This window comes from Excalfactoria chinensis, chromosome 4 (assembly GCF_039878825.1).
Source record: "Excalfactoria chinensis isolate bCotChi1 chromosome 4, bCotChi1.hap2, whole genome shotgun sequence".
NCBI classification, from domain to species: domain Eukaryota; kingdom Metazoa; phylum Chordata; class Aves; order Galliformes; family Phasianidae; genus Excalfactoria; species Excalfactoria chinensis.
In genome coordinates, this window is record NC_092828.1 from 43,056,410 (window position 1) to 43,080,254 (window position 23,845).

The 23,845-nt window shown below is 50.2% G+C and overlaps 1 protein-coding gene across 1 annotated transcript; it reads right to left on the minus strand.

Moving 5' to 3' along the window:
• Positions 1-3,288: 3,288 nt before the first annotated feature.
• SCD5 (stearoyl-CoA desaturase 5) lies at positions 3,289-21,173 on the minus strand. The gene is made up of 5 exons (XM_072334274.1): positions 20,917-21,173; positions 11,855-11,985; positions 8,102-8,307; positions 5,418-5,650; positions 3,289-5,004 (listed from the first exon to the last, which is right to left on the minus strand). The coding sequence occupies exons 1-5, from the start codon at positions 21,038-21,040 to the stop codon at positions 4,814-4,816; spliced, it is 885 nt and encodes a 294-aa protein (XP_072190375.1). The 5' UTR covers positions 21,041-21,173; the 3' UTR covers positions 3,289-4,813.
• Between the last annotated feature and the right edge of the window lie 2,672 nt (positions 21,174-23,845).

The window sequence follows — 23,845 nt, forward strand, 5'->3', positions numbered from 1 at the left end:
TGCAGAGGAGGAATGAGAGTCCTTGTGCCCTGACAGTGGGTATCAGGATCTGCCCTCAAAGCTATTTCTTTTTCACAGAAGAGAGGACTTCCACAGAGCAAACCCCTCCTTGCAGACCCAAAAGAAGCAAAGGTAACCCCTCTCAGGGACGGTTTGGCCATTGCAGACTGGCTGTCATTTCGGTGGGCTCTTCTTCAGGGAAAGAGGTAAATAAGACAGAAGGAAGAAAAGGGGAATTGCTCAGCATTTGTTTTTGTTCCTGGGACATGAGTGTGTTCTGAAAATAGATGTACCACCTGGTTTTCCTGTCCTGTTTCTTTCCACTCCCAAGCTGGAGCAGGGCCGGACAAGAAGCATCGCCCACCCAGCACTGGGGGCGGGAGGAAGAGGACAGGGATGGCTCCGAGCTGCGGCACAGCTAAATACAGCACCTGAGCGACTGTTCCTCAGCTTAAGTGATAGCCCTCATTTCGTTAGCCAGATCAGCTCTCATCAAAGCCATCTGTTCCTTCATCCAGCTTTTCAAATATTTTGATAGACTTCATTTCTCCAAATGCCTCGCTGCTAAACATACGCCGTCTGAGCGTGCGCACCTTCTGCTTGGAGCAACAGGCGTGCTCAAGGTTTGCTGGAGGGACCGCTGCCTGCAGAACACCCCCTCCCACCCTAAGAAGTATCCTGGGGTCCCAGACCCCCAAGGCAAACTCTTCTCAAATTGCCCACACTATCCCCACCAAGAAATAGTCACTAGGCTCTGAGACTGGGGCAGCAAGTGGAGGTGACTGAGGTGACCTGCACCCTCAGTTAATACTGTGCTTATCAGCTCTGTTCGGTTCGCTTCTGTATTTTATCTTTTTCACTGCAGTTTGCCCCCAAGCATCTTCCGAAGCCCCCAGTAGGTGCTTTTGTACTTCTGTCCTGCCTGCAGGCTTTGCTTTTGATCTTTAGGGATGCATCTGGTGTGGGGCAGAGGCGTGGCTTCACCTGTGCTGGGCCCAGCTCCAACCAAGGAGCTTGGTAACTGCCCGTGACACCCTTTTTGTGTGACAGTACAGTTAGACAACAGCCTGGGAGCAAAAATATTGAGGTGCTACAAGTCCAACCTGAGTGTGCTTTGAGGGCCGCAGCGTGGCAGTGGATACAGCAGCAACCTTCACAAATCACAACAAGAGCCCTCCAGGGGGCGAACACCCCCAGAGCAGCTGACTGAAGCCTGTAGTAACATCACTGCAGTGACAGCATGGTGGAGGTTCCAATGGACACAGGAGGCCTTTCAGAAGAGTGGCTTATTCCTAGGATCCTCCTCCCCAACCACCTGCTGTAATACCAAAGGCCAGACCACGTTTCCTATCCGATGGGCTGGTTTTCAGGAAGGTTATCTGATGGTTTCTGGGTCCAAAAAATTATCAGCCTAAGAAGGCAGGGGAGTGCATTTGCTGAGCACAAGCTGCAGGCTGAGATAGGGACACAAACTTTGCCCCTCCTGAAAATCAACCACTGAGCCCCAGCAGCAGACACCCATCCTGCCCACACATCCACTGCCCACACGTAGCGCTCGTGCTTGAGTTCCTCATCTCAGCGCCGTGCAGGACTGTGGCACAGTGCCCAGCACCACGGCACACAGCAGGATTGCTGCTGGCTTTCCCCGGCACAGCAGCAGGCCTTCGGGGCAGGAGTTCACACATGAGCTTTCTGCTCCACTTGGCTGCCTTTCAGAAGCTGTTAAGTGAACCCTGATGAATTTCTTAGCTCCAGAGCTCACGCTCTCTCCTGAGCCTGTTTCCAAGTGCGACTCTGACACCAGTGCGTTTTGTTCCTGTTCACCCCCTGCTCCAGGGGATTGTCTGAATGTAGCACAGCCCGTACATCCAACAGAAGTGCAGATGGGGTGAAACGAAGTCTGGAAGCTCCGCTGTAATCAGCAGCCACAACCTCAGCTTTGTTCCAGTTCTGCTTGCCTCTGTACCCTGACCGTGGTGTTTGCATGCAGCCCTAATGGGATTTCATCAATATTTGTGTAGCCAAGTACACGCTGAAAGTTACAACAGGCGCTCTCCTTCAATCACGTGCCAAGTCCCAGCCCATGCAGTGTTTGTCTGAGCTGACATAGGACAGAAGGGAGATCTGCTTGGGGGTTTCTTCTGTGGAAAGGAACAAATGATATCTGAGCCAGCTTTACATTTCCTCAGAGCCTCACCTGTTCTGGCAAAAACAACAGAATCATAGAATGGCTTGGGTTGAAAAGGACCACAATGATCATTGAGTTTCAACCCCCTGCTGTGTGCAGGGCCACCAACCACCAGACCAGGCTGCCCAGAGCCACATCCAGCCTGGCCTTGAATGCTTCTGGGGATGGGGCATCCACAGCCTCCTTGGGCAACCTGTTCCAGTGCGTCACCACCCTCTGTGTGAAAAACTTCCTCCTAATATCTAACCTAAACCTGCCTTGTCTCAGTTTAAAACTATTCCCTCTTGTCCTCAGCCTCTGCTGAGTGTGAGAGCCCAGAACCTTGAAACTCTCAACACACAAACACGCAGAGAGGAGAGCAGCACATGCTGTTCCTGCCTTAGCAAGACTCTACAGCTTCCCTGCTACACTGCATGATGCTGTGGTCCCACAACCACACATGCTGAGGGAGAACAGCCAGCATCACTTTGAGGGGCTGGTTGTTCTTCTTACAGCACAGGAACTTACAGGAATCAGTTTAGGGAAGTCCAAGTAATACCAGTATGAAAAGAAAACTAAAAAGGGATCTACAATGTGATAAAGATCAACAGGAAGATGTGTTTGTAAGCTGCTGCAAGTGCTTTCACTGCAGTTCTCCAGACAGGAAACTACACAGACAAAACGAAGCAAGAGCCAGTAGGATATGTTTGTGTCTTCCCTGTTTTGCTCCTATGTTCAGACATCACCTCCAAGCCCGTCTCCAGCATCACTCTGAAGGTGCTCCCCAATGATTTTTGCTGCCCTCCAACAGCCCATCAACCCCTTGGAGAGGGAAGCAATGCTCCTGACACTCCTAAGTGAGACGTCTCCCACCATGTGTGCAGTTCCTGTGTGCGCCGAGAGCCACAACTGCAGATGGACGCACACTGAGACGCACTTGTCTGTCACACCCAGGCCTTACAGCAAATTGCATCAGGAACAAGGAAGTAACACACACACACACACACACATGGTGGGGGACAGGTACCTGCAGATGCTCTGCTCAAACAGGATAGCTGGATACACAAATGCCGACCTCAGCCCTTTGCTGCTGGAGGCGTTCCCGAACCAAACGCAGTGGCCGGACTAATTCATAACTGTTTATTGTAAAACACTCAAGAGTTTTACATCATTCATGGCAAATTAACACTGTTAAAACACCTGCCGGATGAAATACAGAATAAAGACAACTCTTATATTATATGGCAACATTTGAAAAACAAGAAACAAGAAAAAAGAAAGAAAAAAAGAAAGAAAAGAATCGATTTTTAACTATGGTTTTGTTGGCTTTTTGTTTGTTTGTTTGTTTTAAACTCAATGTCCTTCCTGCAAATACCTGGGCTGAGTCTCACCTACCCCGAGCCACTGCCGTGCTCCAGGCGCGGGGCCGAGCAGCCTGAATTGAGCACCCCCTAGCGAGGCGTAAGGCGGCGACCTGCTTTATCAATGAGAATCACGCCCTCTAGCTTCGAAAGTGCTTCCAGTGCCGATGACAGCGTGAAGCCTTTCTCCCGCACTGGCTTAACGTCTAACACGAAGGGCTGGACGTCCCATTAACTCCGCATGCTTTTCGTTTGCTTTTTTTTTTTCGTTTTTTTTTTTTTTTTTTCGTTTTTTTTTTTTAATTTATTTTTTTCTTTTATTTTTCCTTTTTAAACAAGGCAACCGTTTAGTTCAGAAGCTACAGAACTGTCTTTATATTTTGCTCGGAAACCAATGGATGTTGCATGCAGCTGAAATATCACTAAAGGTCAGCTCTCAAAGAACCCCCCAAAGTCAAAGGCAGAAAAGAACAAAACGTTAGCGGCCTCTTGTGCGAAAAGGAGCTAAAATATGCATGCATTCATGGCCCTGACTGCTTAGAATATAACTCAGGTCTCCAAACATGAAGCTTCGTTTGGCTTTAGACACTGTTGAGCTCTATATCTTTACAAATTACAATGTGTATGCAACAACAAAGGAGTCGTCTCAACGTAAGCAGTTTGTATCTTGGCCTGTATCTTCAACACAAAAGCCTGCTCAGCAGTATAAATGGTTTTCATATTTAGCAACCACAGCGGCCGTTGGTTTGGCTAACAGGGCTAACGAAAAGAAGAAAGCCGATTTTCAACCTAACAGCTAACTCATTTTAGGCTGATTTCTCCCCTTTGACATCCTGTTTTTCTTGGTGCTCTTCCTGTTCCTTACCGTCGCTTTGTAGCTGAAACAGCACATTGTGCCCTATCCTGCCCCGTCCCCTCCAAGAAACGTGTCTCAAAAGCATGTTTGATTAATAGTAGAAACAAATTCACCCCTAACTGCACTTTGAAAGGATAATTAGTTCCTCCAAACTGCCACGTTTAACCATGAACAAGCAAATTACAACGTATTTCAGACATAATCTACAGTGACTAAAATTAGTTTAACTCTAATATTAAATAATATAGAACATTTTGACGTTCAATAGTCTGAAGTTTGGACATAAGACAGCTAATAAGGAAGAAAAGTCGGAGCTGAATCTGTTCCCGTGGAATAAATTCAGCCCAACTGAAAAAACCTAATTTTACCCAGAGGAAAATAACTCCGAGCAGTGTGCGACGGTGCTGACGCACAGAGAAGCGTTACTCTTCAAGCACTGCCATCCCCAGTCCTTTCCTTGCGTGCCTGGATCATCTCCTTTGGAGCCTGTTTCCGGTCAGTGACCAACCCCAACCAAAACATGAAGTCAATGAACCAGGTGGTGGGGTTGAACTTCAGGCCCAGCTCGCTTGCTGAGTAGTCAAAGGGGAAAGTGTGGTGGTAATTGTGGAAACCCTCACCTGGGAAAGAGAGAAGGAGTTAGGAGACTGCATGGCTGGCACATAATCAATTCAGGAACATGACTGGCGGGACATCCCAACCTGCTTCTGAAGCCCTGACCCCACTGCAGGTTATGCTGCACCCCGGGCTATCAGAGACCTCTGGGGCAGACCCACTACTGGCTCTGTTTCAGCACTCTTGATTTTCCCCACCTGGCTGCAACAGCTTCAAGAGGGGCGACTGGCAGCCAGTCAAGTAGCAGAGCCACCACCTTTAGCAGAATAATAGAGCTTTCCTCCAGCACACGCAGCCTCCTCCAAGCCCAACCTCAAAGCGGTGGCTAGTTTCAGGTGCCCACAAACCACAACCAAGGTGCAGCAGAACAGAATTTGCTCTCAGCTTGCAAGCCTCTACCCAGGGCTACAACACTTACCGATGGCTCCCAGAGTGACAAAGGTATTCTGCCTGGGGTTGATGTACTTGTCATAAGGGCGGTTGCCATACATGTGAGCAGCGCTGTTGACCAGCCAAGTGACGTTGAGGGAAATGGTGTAGCGGAGGATGGAGGCGAGGAAATAGGCATTCCACAGACTCTCGCCCCAGAGGTACCATGGCACAACGGTGGGGATCACAAAGCACATCAGCACGACTGAACTCTTGTAGTACCTACAGAGAAACAAATAGATGTCATTGCTGTAGTGGGAATGATAGCAGGTGAATGAGCGGTTGGGTATCACAAGGCAAGTGCTCATCAGAGCACCTGGCTGATGGCTGTAGTGCAGAAGAACATGACTGGAGACAAGGGGCTGTAGAGGGACTTCTTGCTGGAAGGGTTTTAAATTTGAATCAGATCGTTCCAACCAAGGCACTTTGTCTTGACATGATGCATGAGAAATGTCAGAGCATTTATGTGTTGTGATAATCCTGGCCATGCTGGCACACTCTAAACCCTAGGCCTCCACATCTACAGAGTGTGCAAAGCCCTGGCGAGCACTCAGTACCACAGGCAGCTACTGAGAGCTACAAGGGATAGTTGTTGCCATTCCTGTCCTCTCTAAAGCAGCGGTGTGAGCACTCACCTACTCACCTGCACTGAAAAGCTCTAGGAGATGTGGGGGTTGGAAAGTGCCAGGTAAGGGATGACTATGACTATTATGATACTATGGACAGATGCCAGGAAAAAAAAAAATGCTGCAAATCCAGGACAAAATTCAAGAATGGAGGAAAAGGCTTGACCTAAAATCCTGTTTCTGTGTGTCAAACTGAACTTATATCTCAGCAGCTCTTAGCTGTATCCAGTTCTTTGGAGCTTAAGGTGCTTGTTTTTTTCTAAGAGAGAAACCACGCTGACGTACCAGGAGCAGCGTAAGGGAAGGGATTGCTAGTGATCCCTAGTTTACCTTTCAAGACAGATTTTAGCATCATTAATACTGTGGATGTTTCCAAACAATATTCAAAAATGCTTATAGCAGGCAACCAGCTATTAACAAGCTAACAACCAGCTTTTCATTTCAGAGGGGCTGTCCTGCCACACCATTCTCCCCAGCTTTGGAAGACAGACACTGTAGCAGTTCACAGCAACAACAGCCTTTGCTGTGGAGAAGCACAAAGCCAGCAGCCAGGCCATTATGCCACTGGCTCTGCATCAGAAGAGCTGTCTCCTCTGCAGAAAGCAGTCGTGTGGCAGTGACCAGGGCCACTTTTTGGTCTCTGCTTCTGTGTGGCTGTCAGGGCTCTCAGTAGTCTATGAGAAATGTAGGTACTTACATGGACTACTGCCCATGACTGGCAGGACTAACGACTAAGTGAAAGTCTTTGATGGGAGGAAAAAAGAAACAGAATGTACATGCAACGGAGCATGTCTCAGCTCCGCCAGCATGAAAACTGTGCCAACTCCTACGTGGGCAGCCGGAGGATGGACCAGGTACTGCATGTAACAGCTGGGCAAGGAGCAGCGCAGCACAGAAAGTTTCAGCTATCTGCAGTCACATTTTACTTTTTCCAGGGCACAGTCAGAAGCACAAAGAGATCCCCAAACCCTGAAGCGGTAGATAATGTTGGGGATGAAAAGCCAAGGCCCAAACCCAGAGCAAAAACCCCAAGGTTCAGCACCTGTCAGTGAACTCCCAAGTCCTGAATTCAAATCCCAAGAAGAAGCATTCGCTAAAACACAACTTTGCTGCACAAAACCTACACCATCGCTACACAAAGTCTGCAGCGCAACCAAGGCAGCAGAGTCTGCTTCTCACAAGATGCTGTCATCTTGGCAAAGGCATCAACACAGCCAAGAGGTGCTGCTGCAAACTGCAAAGGAGCCTTTGCAAACACCCACTCTGACTGAGCCAATAAAAGTGACAGAAAGTGGAGGGTAGTCGATTCCTCCCTCCTGCGGTTCCTCTGAGGAAGGGGAGATTTTGCTGGTGCACAGTTTACTCTAATGCAGAGGCAACGCAGATTTCGGGACCCAATCAAATGCTTCCCTTACTCAGAAAAGGCTCAGAGCTAAATGTATGTGGTCTGCAGACCACCTGTACCAGATGCTTGCTGGCAGGGAGCATCTTCCATTTCTGCCCACTATGCAGTTACTCATTCGGAGGACACAGCTTGCTGCTCAGTTCCCACCTCTCACAGATTGTGTAAGCAATTTGAACTCGATCCGTGCTAATTCTCATGGGAAATAAACAGTCCTGTGATGTATGACAGTCCCGAGAGAGAAAGCCAGTCTGAGCTGGCCCACCAGTGCCAAAGGTGAGTTTGCAGAGTGAGAAGTGCACTTCTGCATTAAGGCAAGTTGTTTTTACTTCAGCGATGAAAATAGAAGGCCAAGAGCCCAGCAGCTTCTGCTGTGGCTGTTTTCCCATCACACCCTAAATTGTGGAAAAAAGACGAGGACAAGGCACACTGCCTGTGTAGCAGAGCTGGCCAAAACAGGCTGTGAGCATCAGACGCGTGTGGCCACACTAGCAGGCAGAGGGATGGCAGCCCTACCACCCCCCATCAGGGTGGAAGGGATCTCATGGGGGACAAAGGGGAAAGGTTCCAACAAGGAAGAAGCCGCAGCGACGTGTCAAGACCCTTCCACCCAGCACAACAAGATGGCCACACACTGCCACTTACTTTCTTTGGAATCTGACAACGGGGTCATCCAGCAGATCAGTGAAATCCAGCTTTCTTCCCTTTTCTATGACATCTTTGTGCTTGCGCACAAACAGCCAGCCGATGTGGGAGAAGAAGAAGCCACGGCGGGCATTGTGTGGGTCTGCATCTGTCTCCGAGTACTTGTGGTGCACACGGTGGTCTCGGCTCCACTCGTAGATGTCATTCTGCAGAGAGAGCAGGGTGGGGTGAGAGGAGAAAGGCTGGGCGCTGCTCCTGCAGAACCACCCCGGTTCCTTCCCTGCATGGCAACGGCAATCAAACCTCCACAGGCGCTCTTCAAAAACACTTGGTGACTCAAGGTTGTGGCTGGTTACCACCGACACCCTCCAGGGAGAAAAACAGCACTGAAAATGGGACAGAGCTCGTGGAATGCTACATGCACCTTCTCCTAACCTACACAGGAGCTGAACATGCTCAACTATTCTGAGGGATGAGTCTCTCACAATAAAATTGGCATTTAAATTACTGTTTTGTCTGCAGGGATGTGTATGAGGTTGAGACATCAAATGAAACATACCTACTTTTTTGGGAAACAAGTCTTGAATTTGCAGCCAGGCTGGAATAAGACTCTCAGGCCCATAAGAGCAGCTCAGTGTTGAATGCAGATCAGATACAAATTAAGTTCAGTCCCGCTTCTGCTCAAGCTGTCAGCAGGTTCAAGTCACTGAAATTCCCTGTAACTGCAAGTGGCACTGAGGGGACGGCAGGGAGAAAAGGGTGGATGGCAGTTTCAGAACTGAAGCAAGCCTTTCCAAGTTTACACCCAGTCTGCCTGTGCTAGACCGAGCTGGTTGTTTCTGCAGCACTGCTGAGCTATTACTATTACCTCAGGGAAACCTTTGGAAAACTCAGGCCACACACTCATCTATGAGTTCAGTAGTACCAAACTATTAAAAAAAAAGGTTAGTTAGTGCCTGGATATACAACAGTGTGAGCTTGAACCAGAGAATGCTCAGCTGAGTGTCCTTCTCTCTGCTCTTCCTGTCTTGGCACAGCCATAGAGGGTTCCAGACAGTAATGCCAAAGAAGGAAGGGCCTGGGTTGCTTCTAGGAACAGCAGTAGTGCCCACAACCACCAACTACATCAGCTTTCCTCCCAGCAGAACTGAGGAAGCCATTTGCGGTGTCTGTCAAAAACCACATAGCAGCAGCCGGGGAGGCAAAGGATACACTCAAGGACACAGTAAGCCCAAGCTAACAGCTGCATACATCTGTATTTTGTGAAACAAAAGCTCTGTGCTCAAGGTGTGACAGAAATCATTCCTTTCTCTCAGCTACCAACATTTGAGAGAAAGAAGCAAGGCCACCTGTGCTGCTGAACAACTCCAGGAATGACTGCAAATAGAAACCAAAGAATTTGGTTCAAATGCATCAATCTCAGCACTGCAAAGTGCTCTTTGAGAGAGCCCACAGGAGACAGGTGAGGAACAAAAGCCCACAGTGCAGGAAAGCAAACCAAGTGGAGCAAAGCAAACCAAAGAAGGTCACCAAGCTCCTCAGTGAGAACAAGAGCTGATTTTTACATTGCTGCCATTTCTTTTTTCCTACAGAGAAATGAAAAGGAATACAAACCTCTACAATGCTTCAATGGCAGACTTAGTCTTCAGTGGGAGTATCCAGAAGACTACAAAATGCTAAGATCAAGTCATTTAAAATCAAAACAGGACTATGCAAGAAACACACTTAGGAGGGGTCTTCTTTCTTAACCAGAAATGATCTTTCAAATGGAATTGCTGAGCGGTTTGCCATGAGAACGCTTAATAGAACTATCTGTGGCACAACAGGTAAGCGGGTCAAAGCAATGGTAATGATACAGTGAGAAATTAACTTGTGCTTCCCACACCGCAGAAAACACACCTGCAGGGTTGACAAAAATGCGATTCCCCAGATGAAAGCAGTGGGAAGCTGTGAAACAACTGAACTGCAGCTAATTAAAAAACACAAAGGCTAAGAGGAAATAAAGGCCGGAGGCCAGAACTGTTGGCAATAAATACACCCACAACTGCAGCACTGTGCATATAAATGAGAGTGTATTAATAGCGACGATTTTTCAGGGATGTGTCACTCTTGATGAAGTGTCAGGTAAATACAGGAGTGAAATCCCCTCCAAAGCAGAGAGACGGCATCGTGCTGTGACAGTGATACAGACAAGAGGTTTCATTAGCAGATCCCTTCACCAACCTGCAGACCAACACATGATGACAGACTGGGATGTGTAACAAAGGAATGGTGAAAAATGCAGTAGGCAGCAGGGCAAACACTGCTGCATCTGATGGTGTTTCAGAGGACGTTCAGCATGTCACACCCATAGCCTCATGCACCATGAAGTCACCACTGTGCAGCAAAGTTGCCCCTGCCCTTCAAGAAGGCAGCAGGCAGCATCAACGTATGCCGCAAGTATCCTCAAAGCTATCTCTTCCTCCCAGCGCCAACAGGAGGGAGAAGGACCTGAACACTTGCTCACTGCCTGCTTGTGGTGGTGAAGGCAACGGATGCCATGGAAGCTGGGAACAGGCTTCAGACTATTTAAAATTTAGAGCGGGTGGTTTGGCTTTTTGTTTTCCTTCTGAGACAAAGCTGCACAAAGGTAGCTTGGAGGTACTTTGAAGTACTTCTTCACTGCCTCAAAATTATACCACGACCACAGCCAAAAGCAATCCAGCTTGACACACTCATTCGAACTACACAGGAAAGGTATGGTGTGCTGTAAAACAGGAGGACAGTATCAGGGGGTTATTCATAACTCAAAATGGTTGATGAACACAGTGAGCAAAGGGTTTGTAAAGCTCTGCAAGTAACGTAACAGCACAAAGCAGCTGGAATACGGCTCAGAATTAAGGCGGGGATTACAGTAAAATGGGACATATCACCATATTCAAACAAAAGAATTATGCTCATTGTAATGTGAAAAGAGATCAACAGGATTGATGCTCTCCGCCTTAGAAAGATAAATCAAAGATGATTCATCCTCGCTTCATCCTCTGAAAGGAAGAAGCTGAAAAGTCAGGGCACAGCACACATGTGGTACCCAGTGCCACAGGGGGTAATGGTAACCAGGCCAAATAAGTGTAATGTTAGCACGGATGCATATAACTCTTTTGAACAGCCAAAGGAGCAACTAAGTTCACACCACATTATCCTGGCTCTGGGCTACTTCCTACTACCACCTGAGTGTTACAGAAAGATTTTGAAGTCTAAGATTGCATATTAGGAAGCACAGAGCTCGTAAAACACTTCTTGGTAATGTATTTAAATTCCACTGCTGAAAAATGCTGCATCAAACAGAGAAATTACGATGGTGTGAAAGGACGCCTGCTCTCCTTTCTGGGCATGTGGAAACCCCTCAAAGACTGGCTAGACAAAGAGACCTGATTATGCCACCATATCTGCATGAGGTTGGCTCTTACACAAGTTTCTGTTATCCTCTGAAGTGTGGGGCCTGGCCTGGGTTAGGGGAACCCCTGATTGAGGCACGTTCAACTTGATCCTACTTAAGGATTAACCATTGCTCCTGGGCTGTCTATTAAGTGACGTTGTGTGGGTGGTGAGAGAGTCTCTGCATCCCGTAGGCCAGCACCATGCATCATCAGCAAGTGTCTTCCTGCTGATAGATACATTTTCACTTTTGATGTCTGTAAGCTGAAGTGATCCCCATACAGGAGATAAAGCTGCCTAGAGGCAAAGAATGAGGACAGGCAACCATAATCCCACCTGGAAGGCCATGGAGTTAGCTGCAGCCAGGAAGATTCGCAGAGGCAGCTTGGCTTTGTATGAACGGTGGCTCCACAAGCGATGTGCACCAGCCGTCACACCCAAGGCTGTCATCAGGAAACAGAAATATGCTGAAAGACAAGAAAACAAAACACAAAGTGTGCCAGGGATCAGCTTTTTTACTTTTGCTTTCTTTGTCTTAAAGCTGATCCTTGTCCCTGCTTGCCCATGATGCCTCTGGGGAGGCTCAGGAGATGAGGTAAAGATCTCAGCCCAGCTCTGTCCAGCAGCCCTGGGGATGCAGTGCTCCTCCTCTCACCCCCTTCCCATTCTGCCAGCATGTTGTTCAGGGGATCTGGCAGAACCAAAGCACTGTGCTGTGATGCATTTGCATTGTGTGCCTTTGCTAACTAAAGTGGAGTGAGGGTTCATCTCTCATTTCAGAAAAGTGGCAATGACAGCATCAGCCTCCTCCAGACAGGTCTTTACTCAAGTCTCATTTGCCACCTAACTGAGAAGCATCGCTCCCCATCCCTGCAAATACAAACTGTGTCAGAGTTCCCACAATAAAAACTTCTCTCACCATCGTGAGCTTATGAATCAGTAATATAAATGCACCGGGGATCTCGGCATTCACAGTCTCCTTCAGCTTCAGGAACTGCCTTTCCTTTCTGTAATTAAAAGATTGGCCAAGTAAGCTTGTTTTGAGCAGTTTTTCAGGTGGCCAACGCAGTGAGGAAGCAGCTCTGTTCCAGAGGCACTGTGCTCCAGCTGGACACTGCCTGGCACACATGTGGGACAACAAGGAGGGACATACTGTGTAACCCCAAACAAACCAGGCCGTTCCAGCTGCTCCTATTTCAGCTGTCATGATAGCAGGCTCTTATGTCTCCCTCCTGTAGGGAGCACCGATTTCTCATACTGTGTCTTAAGAGTACATGCTCACTTAACAAGTGTACAACTGAGAAAATAAATTAAAAAAGTGAATTCAAACAACAGGAATATCACAGGGCAACGTGAAACGTGTCCACACGGTGTACGGTGATGTGCTGTTTAGCCAAAGCCTTCTGCCACCTGAAACACGCAGGCTGCTTGAGCCAAGACCCTGGTGTTTAAGGAACGTTTGGATGTTGTGTTGAGAGACACGGTTTAGTGACAACTATTGGTGATAGGTGGGTGGTTGGACTGGATGATCTTGTAGGTCTTTTCCAACCTTGGTGATTCTGTGATTCTGTTCGATGAAAACATGCTTATTTGTTAATACCTGAAGAGTTCCTGGAACAAAAAGGGAAACCAAAGCCTTTCTCCCAAATGCAGCATACAGACGGAGTCAGAATGATCCTAACAATGATGAAACATCTCCAAAACCTGCTTTTGACTCCATCGCTGAGGGGCAACTTCCCTTCTCAGCAGGCTGCAGCATTTCTGCTACTCCTGGAAAAGGCTCATCTGTGCAGGTTCATCCAACATGAAAAGTCTATCACCAAATTCAGACACCTGCTTGCTTCCTGAAGAGAACACACAAATGAAGCAAAAACCATAGCATGCATGTTATTTACACGTTTTGTTTTACAACTCTCAGATCAGTAACAATGCTGGCACTGCAGCTACCTTGCACTTGTTTCCTCTGCAGTCTCGCTGTTCTCACACTTTGCTCTGTCACTGCGAGGACACGGACTTCTCTTACACAACGGGGGGAAACCTATCGTGTCACCTTCTGTATGTGATATTGAGCTGTAGCAGGCTGATGAAGCAAGAATGTGGCAGAAACGTCATTAAAAAAGGCCTTCCAAACTGCTCAAATGACTGTAATTGTGGGAACAGATCTGTGACATGTTCAACACTGACATTATCCCAGCAACATAGAAGTATGATGGCTGAATCATCAAATGAACATATTGCCTGTAGGTTTTATGGCTGGTCAACCTCATGCTAGTCTTAGGGGCTGAAACCCTCTTCCTTCACCTGTCTCTTCCTTGCAGGGGGTTGGTATTTAAGGAGCACCTTGAATATGAATCCTATTTTCTACCGTATTGTTAATGGAGGCAGAAGGATCATCAAGAGGAATAGCTTGCTAGGCCTTCCTTAATACACACAGAGGGGCTCTTTTCCTGGCAAAGCAATGCTGCTTCTTTGTTTTTTGGCTTTGCAGAGGAGGAATCATAACAGCGAGAATCTTCCTAAAATAAAGGCTGAGGACTGAAGCATCCCTAGGAAAAAAAATTACTCAGGAGTTTGATGGCCAGAGCAGACACATCCTGTTGGACAAACGCATGATGTGGAGCAGAGGGAGAAGCATTTCAGAGGGAACACTGGGGATGAGGGGAAATGGATCAAAAGAACAAACCCGTGTGCAAGGACAAGGGAGAGAACCTGTGCATGGGGCTGCGGAGAGGATGCAGGAGAGAAAGGAGCGGAGGTTTGTGCACTGTGCACACAGGGAGCCGGCGGGTTGCTAGGCTCCAAGTGCACGGTGCCTGTGCACAGATGCTATTTATGGGAACATGCCAGAATCAATAGGCAGAAGATTTTTATCCAGCATGCTTATTAATGACCTGAAACAAAGGCAAACAGCATATTAATTATAACTGCAGACGATGCTAAATTTGGAGCAACAGGGAACACAAAAGGATCTATGCAAAAACAGGGAAAGCATAGCTCAAAATGAGAATCTGCATGGATAGAAAAAGTAATGAAGCTCCGGGCCATGAGCACAGATAGGGATCTGCAATGAGGATGTGACACTTGGGGAAGCAGGTGCCTGCCAGGAGGAGCACCGACAGCACATAAAATATTCCGAGCTTGCAACACGATAGGGCAGCAAGACATCAGGGTGATGCTGAACAGCAGGCACAGGGGTATCGTCTCACAGCCGGAGAGAAGCTCTGCAAAGTACAGAAGGCATATCATTTAAAAATGGATGGGATGAGAGACTGGCAGCATAGAACATTTGAGCCTTCTTTTTCAGAACAGCTCCTCAGCCCCACGGATGGATTTCCAGAAACTCTTATTGCACCAAGTGCCAAACTCCAATGAAAACGTATGTCTGCATGGCCAGCCTCTTACAAGGATACGGGGAGATACTGCCATAGTCTGTAGCAGCTTCAGAGGCATCAGAAAATCATTCTCTGTTCTACACAGGTACACAGGTGCTTAAATCAGAGCAGATCTCTCCCTCAGGTATCTGTGCATGCCAAACAGCAGCATTTGAACCTTGTTTGTTTTTTTTCCCCTCAATGCACATTGAAGATATGATACCTACTAGTAAAACCAGTGGATTCCAGGTGGCTTTTGACCCTTACCTGGTAGTAACAGCAGCAGACCAATCAAAGCCAGAAATCCACTGGGCACTGGGTGCACTCCGCACACCTGAGCAGACAATGCTGGCTCCCAACATGCTTCTGAGGGAGCAGTTTCAAGAAGCCACTGCTATCAGACAGCAACCAGCCACATGTTGCCACTGCCAAACATAGCCCAGTTACATGGTGCCGATTACATCTCTGAGGGACACAGCAGCAGACAGGAAAATAGCAGTTGGGAGACAAAATCAATCTCATATCTACAGTGGTGTGACTGTCAATATCTGAATGTGTTTTAACATGCAGCAGTTGCTTTTCAGAGGAAGACAGCAGCCATGCTGCTTGCCGTGGTCGTGTCAATGCCAAAGGCACTTGCAAATGGCAAAGGGGCCCAAGGGAGCAGGCAAGAGGTACTTCTTCATGTTTCTTCCCCTTATTTCTTTTTCCCCTCTTTTTTGACTTTTGACTCATTAAAGTAAATAACAAAGAGAGGGTTTCAACTAACAGGGATGGAGACGCACCATTTGTGAGGTTACATGCTGACATTTACCTCTGCTTATTCAGCCAGGGTAAAACTGCTTGCTAGGGGATTTTTAATAATTGAATGCATAAAACTCAAGGTCTTCCATCAGACTACAAGAACTGCGTGAGAAATACAAACGGCGAGTTGCTCAAGCACAAACTCAGCATTGCAAAGCTGACCGATGGCCTTAAATATGCAACAGCGCTGTACCTGACAGGCAGGATTTTTCTAAAAATTAAATTGCATCTGCATCCCATTCCTCATTTGTGGGTTTTTTGCTGTTGTTCACTGGTAGATTTAGGACTAATTCATGATAGCAGCTCATCCGCCCAAACTCAGAACGTTCAGTGGTGGCCTAACTCCTTTTCCACCAGAGACACAAGGAAGCCTGCTCTCCTGACCTGGAACTGCATTCACTAAGGAGGCAAACCTCCCACCGTGGGCCCTGCCAAGAAGAAACGCTGAGTCGGTGCTCTGGCCCCAGGGTCTCTGCTGGCAGACGCGGCCGAATGGCCGCCCCACTGTTGGCTGAGCCCTGCTAACTATCAAAGGCTGGCACCGGGAGCACCTCGGGCTGGATCCAAACCAACAACCCAGAATTAAAAAGAACCATTTCCCCGAGTCACCCGCTGCACAGCGCACGCCAGCACTCGGGGGAGCCGCGCAGTCATGTGAAGAGCAAGCGTGTGAAATCTCGGGGCAGGAGCGGGTTCATCTAAAATTAGATCTACACATTTTTCTGAGCTGCTCTAAATGGAACCGAGAGAGAAAGAGATGAAACACGTCGAATGGAAGAGGGGAGGCTGAGTTTGGAGCTGCAAAGAAGAATAGTTGGACTGTGGTGCACCAGGAGAAGCCATCTGTCAGAGCCCCCCGGCCTCACCTCACCAGCCTGGGAAATCCAGTCTGCCCCTGCTACAGCACTCATGTCCACGTAGGCATTTTCAGGATCGTTCCCTTCTGGCTGAGTATACAAAAGGCTTTATTCCGGTTGGAATAGCAGAAATGTTCACATTGACAACTGAGGTCAAAGTGAGGTTTAAAAAAAAGCCAATCGAGCAGTGGAAATTGCAGATGACAGCAAGAATTCCAGAGAATGCTATAATTCCCCCAGGAAGTACATGCAGATTCCCTGAACTCACCAGCAATGGAAGACTGCCTTAAGATGCTGAACAGCTCGTATTTTTAGATCAAAAGAGAAGGCTGGAAGATGCTCCGATTTCTCTGAAATTTTTGATGCTTCTCTGTAGCCTCTCTGAGCTCAACCAGATTGGCGTCATCACAGAACCATGGGCAGATATCACTTCTCTCCCTGTGACCTCCCAGCTGCCCTCAATCCACAGGCTGGCTAGGGCTCCACTGGCTTTTATGTGCTCTAGAAATGCCAACGGTGCCAGTTTTGTGTCTTTTCTCATGGACAGAAAGAAAGCAAGCATGCGCTTGAGCCAACTCAGGCACATGAGTCTCTGCCACCACATCAAAGGTAGGAGCCAAAGCCACCATCTCCTAGCATGACCTGTCCCAAAACTCAAGCTCAGCCCTATGTGTTTGCAGCCACTGCTTTACCACCATCCCCTTCTTCCTCCTGGAGAAACACAGTTCTCTTCTTGGACACCCCCTGAGAAGCCAGATGGAGCAGAAAAAGCCCCCTACACAAATCCTGTCTTCCTGGTGCCTGGTGCGGAGCAGGGGGGGCACACAGGATTCCTGCTGGCAGCAGCTGGCACTCAGCTCTCCCCTCTCATTCACATCAGCCTAGCTTTACTCAGTGCAGTAATCCCGAATGCTCTCTGGCAGGGCATCGCGTTTTATTGTTAGCCTCCACGGTGAAAATAAAATCTGATTGCAAGATACTGCTTGGCTTCAGTTATAACATCAACGTTAATTGCAAGTGCAACCGTAATTGCAGGGAAGGAAGGCACAGAGGCAGTGATGAGGATGCGTACTAAGTTCTGTGGGTGACCTGATATTTCCCAGCCCAGCCCTCCCAAAGGAGCAAGCGGTGCTTTTCCCTCTGACCACAGAGACCAGAATGAGCACAGATGAGCTGGTCTGCGTGGCTCTCGCTGCTCTGCCTGTTGGCATCTCCTGAAGAAGGATGAAATGGAGACAGGGAACAAATATACGTGCTTAAAGCTGAACATGAGGAAATCACCTACAGCAACAGCTAGACTAGGAATGCTGGGGAAGGAAAACCATCTGAGCAGCAGGAGCATCACCTCGACCAGGGCACCTTGGAGCAGGGAGGTCTCTGCTGAGACTACACTGAGATATGGTGTTGTGTTCAGCTCCTGCTCCCCAACCCAAAACCTTGCCTGCAGGAATCACCCAAACGTAACCACTGTAGGACCCCAGGGTGCTCCCAGCAGAGTGGCAGCAGAAGCAATGCTGGAAGTTTTAACCAAGTGTCTCCAACCCATAGCCGTGAAATGGAGACAGTATTTTCACCTCCTTCCTCCAGACAGGTCTCAGAGGTGCTGAGTACAGCCCATTTGGAGCTAGGATTCTTATTTATAGCCATCTGCACAAAGCTTCCAGCACAACGGCAGCTTCTGTAAGTGAGCAAAGCGTGCACACAAGTGGTTAACGGCCAAAACCTGATCAAACCGCAAAAGCCAGTAGATGGCACTCAAGAATACACAAGCCTTCCGAAATGTGCAAGCCCAATAAAACTTGCATCTGCAGTGCACACCAGCAACATGTGCCTCGTTGCACGGGTCGCTCCCTGCAAGGGCTGAGGAGGCAGCTGTGATCCTGCAGAGCCCTCTGGGCACCACAACGACCCTGTGCCAGCAGCACAATGCCCTCCAGCTTCCCGGAGATGGGATGCCGGTGCTATTGCACCAACGTGTCCCAAACACTGCCATGGACAGGGTGAGAATCCTCCCCTCCCACAGAGCATGAGGGCATCCTCTTCCTTTGCTCTCAGGTTCCAGCAAGTCATATCAGCGTGTGAACCAGCAGCTGTGCACCCAGGTATCAGGCAGTCAGGGAGGCACATCCTGAAGATATGGGTTTCTGAGTTATCTCCAGTCTTATGACAGGGATAGGCCACTTTTTCAGGCCACAAGCACCAGTAATGCTGAGCAGCCTGAAAGAAAAGGGTTTAAAATAGGTGATGGATTCATCTTCTGCTTTGTTGTTCTTTGGTATTTCTGGGCTACGTTATGTGCTTCCACATCAGATGGCTAAAAAGCACCTTTTACTGAGCAAATTTCAGACCCTTATGCAGAGAAGGGGATGTACCCTGAGCACAGCGCTGGGATGTGCCATGGAGCAAGCCAGGGCTGCTCGATGGCTTGCACGCGTCAGCTGCTGTGCTACCCAGCCAAAGCAGTCACCAGCTCATGGAAAATTCTGACATGAGTAATTTTATTGTTTTTGTTCAGCTTGGATTAAAACCAAATTCCAGGGAGGCACCGGGATGGCCCTGAAAGCCTCTGTTCTACCCAGTTTAAGCACACATCCATTGAAAGATAACCCAGTTCCCGGCGCTCCCCAGGTGGCCTGGTTGCATTACCCAGAGCTGATGGGGATCCTGCAGCTCCGTGTGTGGCAGGAGGAGCAGTAAGACCAGCTCCCAACATTAGTGCAGGAGGCAATGGGAACAGAGTAGTACAGATAATCCTGAGTAAACACCAAACCGAGCCTCTGCGTGCCAGCATTTTCCATTGTCTATTATGTACCGCTGGACAAGTGTCAATAAATTACCAGTGGAAATGGGTCCCGCTTAGCATGTGTTTTGGCTTGATCAGCTGTTTCCTAGGTGGTACCTTTGCATTTCAGCTCTGCTTAGGTGAACTGAGAATCACCAGGTGGGCTCAACATGCAGCACCCTGCCTGTCCCAGCTACAGATGTCTCTGAGGAAGGCAAAGGAGCCAGGAAAGCACTGGTGAGCCTCTGGCAACTGCCCACATCCTGCCATGTGTTGCACCTGGTGCTGGCAGTGGGAGCCACGCTCAGCACACATCATCTCCCTGTGGCTCATTTGCAAGGCAGCAAGGGACAAGGCAATGAAATGGCTGGTGCAAGACCGCCAATGAGCTATCCAGCTGTTGATGAGAAAGAAAACCACGTGTGGACCCAGTGAGGGCAGCAGCTCTTCAAATCACACCCTCTAATGCACAACCCTGTTCAATACAACCCTATGTAGCACTGAGGGACATGGTTAGTGGGCGCAGTGGGGATGGGCTGACGGTTGGACTCGGTGATCTTAGCTGTCTTTTCCAACCATGATGATTCTACGCCCCCATCAGACTTCACCACCGTGCAGCCCTACATTTCACCAAGCGAGGCTGTGTTCCTTGAGCAGGATTCCTTGTAGAACTTGAGCAGCAACAACCCTGTCTTTGTCTGCCCTGACCCCAGCGTGACAGCACGCACTTTTGCAGGAGCTATTCTGCAGGAGGGGCTGTATTCTCACGGCTGGAGCCAGCGCGCTCGCTCCCTGCTGAAGAGCCCCCATAAAAGCTCCCGTAAAACTTGGTGGTCTGCTGCTGGGCGCCTGTTAAAAATAACGTCGAGAAACGGGAGGCTCTCCATCTGTGCAAAAGGCATTAAGCAGCAAAGTCGTCGAGACACGTTTATGATTTAGCACCTCTATAAAAACGACGAGAAAGCCTTAGAAAGACCTTAGGGGACGGGTGGTAACTCAACCCTCCTGCCCTCGGGAGCTCCCTGATTAAGGCGCAGAGGAATCGGGGGATTTCGATGCATAAGAAGCCCACCTGCCCGCACGCGGTGGGACCTGCGGCGGTTGTCAGGAGCCCGCCGCTCCCATCCTGCAGCCCGGCTCTCCGGGCTCCGAACAAAGCAGCTCCTGCCCGCCGCGCTCCCCGCTCAGCCCTGCGCAGCCCGCTCCGCTTTCTCCCAGCCCAGCACCGCGCCGGCTCTCGGCCGCATCGCACAGCGCCACGCCGCGACGCGCCGCTCGTCCGGCCGGCCCCGCGGCCCGGTGCGTCGCCCTCCCGGCGGACAAAGGATGGCCGTGCCCCCCTCCCCACCGAAGCGTGAAAACGGGGGCCGTCCGTAAAGCCGCATCCCGAGGGCCGGCTCTCCGCAGGACCTTCCGCGCGAAGCATCGCCCCCTCCGGCCTTTTTGCGCTTCTCCGCCCGGCTGCAGAAACGGACGGACGCGAGCGGGGAGCGCCCACCGTTTCTACAGCAACGGGCGCAGGGCCCACAAAGGCGCAGCCGCCGCGCGGTCCCGGCCCCGGCCACCCCCCGCCGCCCCACTCACCCCACAGCAGGGTGAGCAGCTGCGCCCGCGGCACCAGGCTGAGCGCGTACACGGCGCCCAGGTGCAGCAGCCCCATCAGCACCACGTTGCGCCAGACGATGGCCTGCCCGCCGCCCGCCGCCATCTCGCCGCCGCTCTGAGGGGAGGGAGAGAAGGAGAGAGGGAGGCGGCCCGGCCGGGGGGCGCCTGGGGGGCGGGCGGCCGGCCCGCTCCGCTCCGCTGCCTCTCCTCCTCCGCCTCCTCCTCCTCCTCTTTCTTCTTCTCCACGGCGCTCCCGCACCGCGGCGGTGGGAGAGGAGAGGAGGGGAGGGGACGGGAGCCCGCCGGCCCCGCATAGCGACAGCCAATGGCCGCCGCCGCCCGGCAGCGGTGCCGCCCGCCGCCTCGCTGCCGGGGCCCAACCGGCGCGAGGGGTCCCCGACGGCCGTGGCAACGGCCATGGCAACGGGCAGGGCCCGCCCGGAGGGCCGCGCTGCGAGGGATCGGGTGCGGGGGTGTGGCGGGACAGCGGCAGCTCCTCCGTGACCGTTCCGGGTGCCCGGCAAAGGGGGGGCCCTGCGTGGAGCCGCCTGTGCCGTGCAGGAGCGGGGGGAGCCCCTCTGAGCCCATCGCACGGCGCCCGGGGCTGCCTCGGAGCAGGGCGCGTCGTTGGCCAAGAGGGGCAGAGGGATCCCGGGGTGCGCTGCAATGAGCGCGGCCGGCAGGGTGAGGGAGGTGATCCTTCGCCTCTGCTCTGCCCTGGTGAGGCCATATCTGGAGCACCGTGCCCAGCTCTGGGCTCCCCAGCTCAAGAAGGACGGGGAACTTCTAGTGTCCGGCAGAGGGTGACAAGCATGATGGGGGCCTGGAGCACCTGCATGGGGAAAGGCTGAGAGCTGGGCTGTTCAGCCTGGAGAAGAGAAGGCTGAGAGCGGATCTGATCAGTGCTTATCACTACCTAAAGGGTGGGAATCAAGCGTGTGGGGCCAGGCTCTTTTCTGTGGTGTGCAGCGATGGGGGCAGCGGGCACAGACTGCAACACAGGAATTCCATACAAGCATGAGGAAGAACTTTCCTATGAGGGTGACAAGGCACAGAACAACTGCCCAGTGTGGTCATGGAGTCTCCTCTGGAGGTACTCAGGACCCGCCTGGACACTTTCCCGTGTGACCTGCTGCAGGGAGCTGCTCTGGCAGGGGGCTGCGCTGGGGGATCTCCTGAGTTCCCTTCCAACCCCTGTGATTCTGTGTGAATCTCCACTCCCCGGCCCATAAACACCCACTCCAGCCACAGAGCAGCACCACCACCGTTTGCCCTCGCTCTGTGTAGCCCTGAGCAGTGGTGTGTGTAGAAGGGATGCTCTTTCTCAGAGCCCTCTGGCTACTGAGGGCCATGTGGCACACAGACCCACTGAGTGCGGTTAGTGCAGAGCACACAACATGCTGTGCTAATTAATTACTAAGAACACCTCCTGAGGCAGTCAGCAGAGGATATAATTAAAGCCCCCCTCTTTTTATTTCTTTTCTTTTTTTATTCCCCCTGCTACATTTTAAGCATTCTTCTAGAATCCTCCGCCTGGAAAAATAAAAGAAAGAGGACAGTGGCAATGAAAAAAGGCAGTGAACAGTTTGCTGGAGCCATTGAGTGCTGTGCTGCCCTACCAGCACACTTCTGCTACTCCAAATATTGACAGCGCTGGCCTCATTTTTATTTATTTCTTTATTTATTTTCCTAGCAGCCACCCAAGGGCACTCCCAGAGACACTATTGCAATGAGACTTTGGGCCAATTTGCAGCTCTGAAGCTTGTGGAGACCTCAATCAGAGCAGCCTTTTTTTTTGAGGGAGGGTTGCATTAAGCACACCCGTATCCCCTGCCTGCGCCCCACAGGACCCCAGCTGCCTACAGGCACCCAGGTTGGCACTCAGAGAATTGGGTCTGGAAGCTCAGTCCTACAGTCCCCCCATCACACTGGGCACATTGAGATCGCTCCTGCTATCAGTGTGTGATTTATCATCTCCCCAGCTCTTGGCTCAAGGACTCGGCCCAGCATCAGCAGCCCCAGCAGGGAGGGAGGAAAGGCAGCCGCCCACATTGCCGGGTATAAATCTCTTCTCACCGAGATTAAAACTGGGCTATTTGGGGCCAAATTCCTTTTAGCAGTGTAAATTGGCAGATCTTCATTGCCTTCTGCAAAGGAAGCCGGCCATTTGCGTTTATAACATCAGATGGGCAGCTAATTGCTTGGCATTCCTTGAAGATAAGAACAGAAGGCAGCAGCACCGGTGAACTGTTACTGTTAATCTCAGCTGCTCTCAGGAGAGGAGCAGATTTTCAGGGGCAGCCCTGCACTGAACTCAGGCAGTGCAGCACTCCAGCCACGAGTTGTGAGGGCAGCCCGGGTTCACACGGATCGATTCTGCACGCAGATGAATGAAATACGGTACCTCCAACCCCTGCTGAGAAAGAGCTGCAAACACCCCTTCTACACTGCTAAGAAATCCATGCCCGAGATTAACGGGAAGCGAATCAGTCCAATGACTTTATACACTTTGGAAACAAAGTAACTCCAGTTCAATGCCTCATGTTCTCCAACCATAAAAGCTTAGGAGGTCAGCAAACACCAGAGAAGAAATAGGATTAAGCTCCACTTCCTCAGAGGAACACAGCTATTTAGCCTGACGAACTCATCATAGTGTGAAGTCACAGGAATCAGCCATAGCTTGCATTATTACTTATATTTCTTGCAATACGCACTGCCACATCTCCATTGCACATGCAGACTCTTCACACGGGTTATTTTTTTATACAGAACTCCTTCTCACAGGCTGACTTTGTTTTCTTTTAAACTGGCCGGTTCTTTTCACTGTTCTCCCCAGCCTAGACACAGTGCTAACATGGCACACTTGTGGGGAATGCTTAAAGCCAGCTCCCACCACACTGCAGGAGAG

Bases quoted from the DNA above. Each gene is read 5' to 3' on its own strand.
- SCD5 (XM_072334274.1), bottom strand. From the start codon at position 21,040: ATGGCGGCGGGCGGCGGGCAGGCCATCGTCTGGCGCAACGTGGTGCTG. The intron at 8,308-11,854 runs GTGGGATTATGG...CTCTCTCTGCAG, and splicing joins CTAACTCCATGGCCTTCCAG to AATGACATCTACGAGTGGAG. The intron at 5,651-8,101 runs GTAAGTGGCAGT...GTTTCTCTGTAG, and splicing joins GTTGTCAGATTCCAAAGAAA to GTACTACAAGAGTTCAGTCG.